Here is an 8,863-nt window from a genome sequence, read left to right on the forward strand (position 1 = left end):
ATGCTCATCACGTGGTAGATTGCTAGTATAAATATGATGACTTCTTTGAGCCTTCGCTACCAAAGTCTTAGACATGCTCCTTTTTAATAGGTCTTTCTAATGCTAATGACAGGTAAAAGAACCAAGCCTCTACTTATACAAAAGCAAGTGCTCTTTTAACTCATGAAGATGAACTCCTGGTGCCTCAAGGACTTGAATCTCAGACATGGTTTGTAAACTCAAGTGCTTCCCATCACGTTACCTCTAGCACTTCTAACTTCCAAAATAAATATTTATATGAGGGTTAAAACACAGCTCTAGTTGATAATGGTCTTGGCTTAACAATCTAGTCAATTGTCTCCTCTAAGTTTAGGTATAAGCCTATGTTCAATTCTATGTTGAATCTAAACAACTTACTTCATGTTCCTAGCATTACTAGAAATCTAATTTCCATGTCAAAATTTGTCAGGGATAAGAATGTGACCTTTGAATTTTATTCCGACAAATGCAATGTTAATTCCAACTCAGCTCTTGTGTGTAAGTTAAAGTATAAACTCTATGATCTGAAGCAAGCCTTGAAGGTATGAGAAGCCACATTAAGCTCTGTTTTAATTTGGCTTCTTATCTAGAAAGTGTGATCATTCACATTTGTATACAAGCATCAAGTTATCACACTATATGTCCTTGGTATGTTCATGATATCATGTTAACTAGTACATCATCTAAACTGATTTATGACTTGATATTCATCGTGAGACAAAAGTAAATTTTATAATTATCGTATCCACATAGACTATTAGTTTCAAATATTGTTCAACAGTTGTTAAGATCTTTAGTAGATAAGGGTTTTATATTTAGTTTGATGCATGAAAGTAAGTGACTAGAAATAGATCAAAAAGTAAAATGGAGATTTCATTGTTAATAGTAAGAAAACTTGTTAGGGGTAGGTTATTAATACGTATTTATCATGCACGCCCATATGCAAGTACTATTCTCCTCTACTCAACTATTAATATTGCCACTTGCTTTCATTCGTATCTCCTTTTGGTATCCATGTTATGAGATCAGTGCATTACCCAATAACTAATATATCGGTCTATTAACCAATGTAGAGCATTAGTTTTCAACAGTTATAAAGCAGCAAGATTCCACAATGATATGACTTTAATAAGTGTAGATATTGAACCTAACCCTATGTCTAGGAAAATAGAATCCAATGGATGATTATCTTGGATCTAGTAATGACAAACACCTTTTGATATCAGGTTACACCATGAAAACAAAAATTTGGTTGAAAATCTAAAGCAAACATTAAGCTCAAAGAGTCGTCAATATTAAATTTTTAGTAGAATCACATGGAACATCATGACCTAATTAATACATGAATATAATGACTACATCTAACCCTCAGTAAAGAGATTTTTGTTACGCTTACTCATCACAACTGCCAGTAATCGCGCGAAACTAAGCTTGAAAGTTTATTTACCCTGTTACTTGAGCAGAGCTTCTGTCTTCAGGCTTCCTCTTTTATTCTCCTGTTGTAGACCAAGGTGAAACTACTTCAATTATGAACTACCTCACTCCCTTAAAACTCTCTTTTCAATGAACTAGAAGCCTCTATTAAAGGTAAGATTTTGGACCCCTCGCTAGGCGCACCTCTCTTGTACCTAGTGTAACACCCCTTTCTAATACCCCCAATATTTAACATATAATCAGAGTAAATAAGTATGAATATAAACAAAGGGCGTCGCATTGATGTTTCCAAAAACTAAAAGCTTTCAAAAACCAACATCATTCACCATCAAATATACAATTACACATGGTCATCAAGGTAACACCTTTCACATGTCATAATTCATCAAGAATATGCATTCACAGCGGAAATAATAAATACTCATGTATTTAATGAATGATCTTGCCCCATACCATAATCATATCTCAATAATAATCCACAAGATAATATAACGTCATATCCAAGATATTCGGCACTAAGGCCTCTCAACAACAAATAACAAACATACATGTTCATAAGATAATATCATAATACATATCCAAAACAAAACATGAGTTTAATACTACTAATCCCAATCCAGTGTTACATGAACAGAGCATTGACTCACTACCTTCCCAACAAAACTCGGACGCTCTCCGGCTAATCTCATACGAGCTACTAAGCGCCTGAACCTGCACGTTACGAACAAAGGGTAACATTCAAACAGAAGGGTGGTATGGTGATCCTAATTTGTTCCTTACCCCATAATGTTCAAGTGCTTTTGTTAGTTGATTGTTACACTAATGGGATCCTCAATCACTAACGAACACTATGGGTGGTCTAAAACAAGAAAAAATATTGTTTTCATTAGAAACTTCACCACTATTTTTCCATTTGTTTTAGGGGATGCAATTGTTTCAACCCATTTTGACACATAGTTTGCAACTAGAATGTAATTATTGTTAAATGAAGGTGGAAAGGGTCCAACAAAATCAATTACCCAACGATAAAAAACTTTTACTTCTAGTATGCTTTACAGTGACATCTCATTTTTTTTAATTCCCCGGACACTTTGGCACTTGTCAGAGTCTTGTGTGTGGTTGTGTATATATTTGAATAAAGATGGTTATAACTCACTATAAGTGAGATATTCTAGCCCTTAATACTTTATTTTATATTTGTATTAAGAATTTTGTTAGATTTATTTAAGTAGGTTTTTGCTATTTTAAGTAAGTTTGTGAAGAGCACAATAAGTGCTCTCATTTATGAGTTTTGTGTGTGTTTGTTACATGTGTAAGACTGACTTCTGATAAGTTTTGACACGACAGAGCTAAAGCACCATTTTAAACCTGATTTTCAGCAAAGTATAAAATGCAATGGATGTTACAAAGAATGGATGTTCATGGTTTTAGGGCATACGTGGCATCAGCCAGAATATAGGAGCTGCATATGGGCGAGAAAGTAAAGAAGATAAAATCAAAGTTCTAGAAGACAAAAGACTACAAAATAGTACAACCACTACAACAGACGACTTGTCCCATCTTTACAGCAAGTCTGCCACTAAATGATTTGTCCCTAACATGCGTTGTGTACCTCATCTGGTACTGGTATGAAAAAGAAGAAATGAAGGGAATTTGCTAATTTTCATGGGCCAAAAGAAATGGACAATCAAGAAGCCCATGATCCAATATCTCACGAAACCCTAGAGGAGGTTGGCTATAAAAGGATCACTTGAAAGAATTGGAAAGAGGTTCAAACTCCGAGATTAAAATTTGATAGAATTGGTGTGAGAGTAAGTTGAGTTAGTTTGGAGAATTTCTCTTCTCTTCTTCCCATGTAACAAGCATTATTATCTAGCGTGACAAAATTTGTCTCTTGTTGATTGAAGATTGTAAGAAAATGAAGAAGTTAATCCATGTTTTCATATCTTTTTCATTATGTGTTTAAGTATGTTTAGCTTAGAAACTAGTGTTGCTGTATGTACTGAGCTCATCATGAGCTAAATTCTTTTATGTTGAGCAATGCGAAGTTAATATGAAATAATCTTTTGTGTTATTTAATGTGATGTTAGTGACTGATTGTATCGTACATTATATTGTCATAAATGTAATTCTTTGGCTGATCATCTTAGGAAAAGATACAAGCTTGTTGGGGGTGAGTAATCCATCAACATGTGGAAATTCGTGATAAATGTGATTGAAAATAGTAGGATATGAATATTCACTAGAATAGATACTTTAACCATAAAGAGCTACATTCATAGAGGACATTTGGAATAAAATCAAACATATATTAAAGTTAAATGTGAAGCTTAAGAATTTGTCCCCTTACTTTATTGCATATGATTTTGATGTTGTATGAATACACCATAAGATTGCAATCTGACCTCATCTGGCACGATAAATCACTTCAGAACACACATTAGAGAAATCATATTTATAAATCATTTCCCAACATAGTTATATTACTGAATTACTCACTTATTCAACCAAGCTTGATTTTAACATTGTTTACTTAAAAACTAAACTTCTGACAACCCCCACTTTGTTATTTTTGCTCACGCTCATTCATAAAAGATAGTATTACAATTCAATCTAAGTTATTACACTCCCTGTGGGAATGATACTCTTACTTTTTATCACTTGCTCATGTGGATCGTGTATACTTGCACGTTATATACTTTTAATCCACACCAAATTTTTGGCGCCATTGTCGGAGAGTGTGTCAATGACATTTTGATTTTATGTAAACATTATTTCTTTTTGTGAAAAGAGCATTTGAGCTTCTGACATTTTGTGTCCTCTACTAACATGATAGGTGTATGTGTGCTTCATCCGCAGGTTGCTGACTCCAGTATACAGAGGAGATCTTGACCCAGAAAGAACACTCAAATTACTAAGGAGATTTCAAGTTACATGTCACTTACTAGGAAGTCCTAGTGTTTGGTAACTTTGAAGGATACTTTGAAGAAGAACCATTTGAAAAGGAAGAAGTCATGATAGACAATGACATTATTGGCATTGTCAATGATAAGGAAAGAAACATAAGGGACTAAGTTGTGTTTGATCTCAATGCCATGAATATGGGGATTATACGACCAGAAATCATAGTGGCACAATTTGAATTCAAGCCTATGATATTTCAAATGTTACAAGCAATAGGCTAATATTCAAAGGTTGCTAATCAAGATTCACATTTTCACTTGAGGTAATTCTTGGAAGTAGCCAACAACTTCAAGATACCTGGAATTATTTATGATGCTTTCAGACTTAGGTTGTTTCCATACTCTTTAAGGGATAGAGTCAAGAGCAAGCTAAATTTTTTGGAGCCCAATTCCTTAGCCTCATGCGTATTTGTTCATATGGGGATTCTTCGGGTACTTCTTTTTCTTGATTGGTTATATCTTTGTTTACTAATCGAGATAAGTGACCAGCTACGATATTCTGTGGTCTCTTTTATCTTTTATTTCCACGTCAAATTATTAGTGAAAATTTTGTTGCTTATATTTATTTTTAAATTATAGTTACATAATAGATTTAAATGACAATATTTTAAGATTACATTGAAAATTTGTTTAAAATCATTTTATACCGACAAGACATCTCTATTAAACTAATGAACTAATTCTGAAAGAATAACGAATGATAAACTGTGATAACATTATTTTTGTTGTTGTGTGGTGCATATTGTTAGAATGAAGGCTTACATTTTTAATTCTTTATACAAGTTATGTTGTCAGGTTCTGTTTGTTATTCATGTTAGGAGGTATCTTTTTCCTCTTGTGATTTTTCTATGTTCTGTTCAGCTTTTATAATCCATTTTGTTTCAAATTGTTACCTTTACATGCTATAGACAGAAATTATAAAATTGATTTTAGAGATGTACACTAATTGATATTGATATAGTTGAATGATTACAAGAATTGATTTGCCAATAGATTGAATTTAGGTTTGATATTACAATAGATTTGTAGAAATCATGATGAGTCACTATGGTTTTATAAAAGCTATAACATGGTTTTAAATTACACTCCAACCGCAATTGTTACTACAATATAGCTACAATATAGCTGATGCAATAGTTTTGCAGCTGTATCAGCCTTCATTTGCGGTGCGATTGAAAATCATACATCTAATTAAATTATTATTTTTTTTAAGCAAGTTATATAAATTAAGAACGAAAGTTTTAAAAATTTGGTTACAAAAGTCGATAAACGCCGAATTGAACCTAACTTAAGTAATACAATGGGTTATTACAAAACTCATAGAAGTTGCAATTGGGATGATTAATTTTTCCAACAAAGGACCATCTCCACACAAGCAATTTGCAAGACCAAACCAAATTATGAATCACATAAGACAATTTCGTTTATGTTTTTTTAAATATTTTTATTAAAATTAAAAATTTGAAAACTCAATTTATTTCTAATTTCTAATATAATGAAAAATCTTAAAATTAATGTCTCTCAATCAAAATTCATGCTGCCACGACTGCAATGTTTATCACAACATCCACATCCATAATCGCAATCGTAACATCTGCAACTGTAACTTAAATCTATGAGCTATAAATGAAATGATTCAGGTAGAGTTTTCACCCAAGATCCAATGCTTTGACTAATGACTGCACCATTTTTCAACAGCAGTGATCATGGTCCAATTATTATATAGGTGAGTTATAGCATGATGAGACCAAGTAATAAAGTAATAAATTGGTTACAGTCCTAGTTTCCTACAACAAGTAAAAGTCCAACATTATTTTATTAGTATACCAAACTCCAAAATATTTTAAAGCTCCTAGGCTGTGTCTGTCCCCTACTATTTATAACTCTCACGAGGCCTTGCAACAGAACCAGGAACATGAATTTTCTTCTAATCACCACCATATCTGTCTCAACATTGTGTGCTCAGTCCCTCAAATTCTAGGAGAAAATTAAACCCACCAAAGTTGTTACCAAAAAGAATGGAATTAGATAACCTAGTGAAACAACTGAGTACACCTAGACCAAAAGACCAAAACTATGTTTTTAAGGATGGTGTTTCTGTTGGTGCTCAAAAGGCACAACCTCAACAACTGCAGAAGAAACAAGTTAGGAGGAGATTTCATACTACTAAGCCTTATCAAGAAAGGCTTATGAATATGGCAGAAGCTAGGAGAGAGATTGTCACCGCCTTAAAATTTCATAGAGCGTCTATGAAAGAAGCAAGTGAGCAACAGAAGAAGCAGCAACAAGAAGAAGAAGCTCGAGAACAGGTGCAAAAGCAATCACTGTCCCTTCAACCTTCACAGCACCAAGGCTTCGAACAGCACCAGAGTTTCGAGCAAGATGGGAGATATAATAAGTCTAGGAGAAATCAGAGAATTTATCCTTCATGCAGAAGCAATTCTTCAAGCTACTTCAATGATTTTTCCTATCCGTCGGCTCCGAATTCTTACACTTGGCCTTCTGCTTCAACGATTCTTCCACCGCCGCCGCCGACGACCCTTTTGCCTGAAAATTTTATTCTTCCAAATCAAACTTTGGGACTGAACCTGAATTTTCATGATTTCAACAACTTGGATATTACTGTTCATATGAATAGTAACTCATCATCATCATCTTCACCATCCTCTTACTCATCTGGAACCTCATCTTCTTCTGCTTCACAGGATGTTCCCTGTGCTGGAACATCACAGGTAGATGGGTTTTCTATTGATTCACATGGTGCAACTCATGCTACTGGAACCTTACACACGGCGATGAATGATGAGGCTATGGCGGAGATGAGATCATTGGGAGATCAACATCAAATGGAATGGAATGATACTATGAGTTTGGTTAAATCAGCTTGTTGGTTCAAGTACTTAAAACACATGGAACATGCTGCACCTGAAACTGAAACCAAGGTTGAAAATGATGCATACCGCGATTTTGATCAGCCTCTAGAGTTTCCAGCTTGGTTGAATGCAAATGAAAGTTGCCTTGAACTATGCTCAGAGGATAATTTACATGATTCCACTTTACCTTGGTAAGTTCTTCATATGTTTCATATAAATTTTCATTTTCTGTGTTTTTTGTTTGTTCATCTTAGGATGTTTCATTTCATGTTTGTTAATGAAAAGGAATAGGACAGTGTGTAGTTTGTTGCAGAGTAAAATTCAATTCAATTATGTCTCATCTTTGTTTTACACAAAGAAAAGAAAATCTCACAAGATCAAAAAATATGTACTTTACTGTTATTTTGATCATTCTTGATGGGATAGTTTTTTTTGAAATTCATTATGCTCCTTTCTATGTGGGTCTTAATTGAGTCATGAATTGTCTTAATGGTCGTAAATAGATGTAAATAGATGTGAAGTAACTTTCTCAAGCTGATTGAGTGGGACCAGGTTTCTCTCTGGTCACCGGATCATTCATTCACGCATTCTGAGTATCAGTGTCGCTTTGATCAAAGTTAAACGATTTAGATTTAATTTTATATCTTAATTATAAAATTAAAATATTCATTTTAGTAAACCGAATGCATGGATTAGATATTGGATTAAGATGGATTATTATTAAATATAATTAAATCTATTTAATGAGATTCTTAACATTCACTCTCACGACTAAGACCGAAGATCTAAAACATCCAGGTGATCAGAGCAGATGACTCAACTTTAAATTTTCTTAGTCATCTTATTCAATTTTACGAAATTGACTAATCAATTGAAGATGACTTTCATTTATAAACATATATCAGGTGTTTTGTAATAGTTCTCTTTTTTATTCTTTGCTCAAACTAAAAGTAGCTTTAGATTCTTTGCTCAAACTAAAAGTAGCTTTAGAGACCATTGTTGCATTCTATTTATATTAATGCAATCTTTTGTTTATGATGCATAGTTTATTGTTGGTGATGCAAAAAAAAGTTTATTTTATACGTTTCCTTTTCTAGTGGGTTTCCTAGTGCTGTGGAATATTCCATTTGTGAAGCAGCTGTGGATTTCTTATGCATGTTAAAAATTCTTTTTGTTTTGTTCTGTTAAAAAATAATTGGTTTTAATATTTTATAGTCATAATGTAAGGTCTTGCTAAAAAAGTTGTTATTATGTTAATTATTGATTTCAATATTAAATTATTTTTTATTACATTGTGTACACAGCATGGACATTGGAGAAATTGACTGTATGGATGACGATTGGCTAGCTGGTTAGTGTGACAACGGCAAGGATTGATTGTTTTCGTTTAAGTCAAGTTTTGCTACTTGTTTTATTTTTACATTTGTGGGGATAGTGGAAACTGTCAATGTCATTATAATTCTCTTGCCCCATTTTTTCACTTCTTTTTTGGATTATAAATAAATAATAAGGCTTGCAAATTTCATTAGAGGCAGGCATGTTTAGTATGAGTGATGAATATTTTTGTTTCCATTA

General features: G+C 33.2%; 1 protein-coding gene across 1 annotated transcript; it reads left to right on the plus strand.

The window, feature by feature from the left end:
* The first annotated feature begins 6,143 nt into the window (after positions 1-6,143).
* On the plus strand, positions 6,144-8,863 carry LOC131655178 (uncharacterized). The gene is made up of 2 exons (XM_058925075.1): positions 6,144-7,479; positions 8,593-8,863. Exons 1-2 carry the CDS (start codon positions 6,434-6,436, stop codon positions 8,642-8,644), a joined length of 1,098 nt encoding a protein of 365 aa, XP_058781058.1. The 5' UTR covers positions 6,144-6,433; the 3' UTR covers positions 8,645-8,863.

The sequence above is a fragment of the Vicia villosa genome, linkage group LG3 (assembly GCF_029867415.1).
Source record: "Vicia villosa cultivar HV-30 ecotype Madison, WI linkage group LG3, Vvil1.0, whole genome shotgun sequence".
NCBI lineage: Eukaryota > Viridiplantae > Streptophyta > Magnoliopsida > Fabales > Fabaceae > Vicia > Vicia villosa.

Excerpts from the sequence above, each read along its gene's own strand:
- LOC131655178 (XM_058925075.1), top strand. The coding sequence starts at position 6,434 with ATGGAATTAGATAACCTAGTGAAACAACTGAGTACACCTAGACCAAAA. Across the intron at positions 7,480-8,592 it reads CATGATTCCACTTTACCTTG|CATGGACATTGGAGAAATTG; the intron begins GTAAGTTCTTCA and ends TTGTGTACACAG.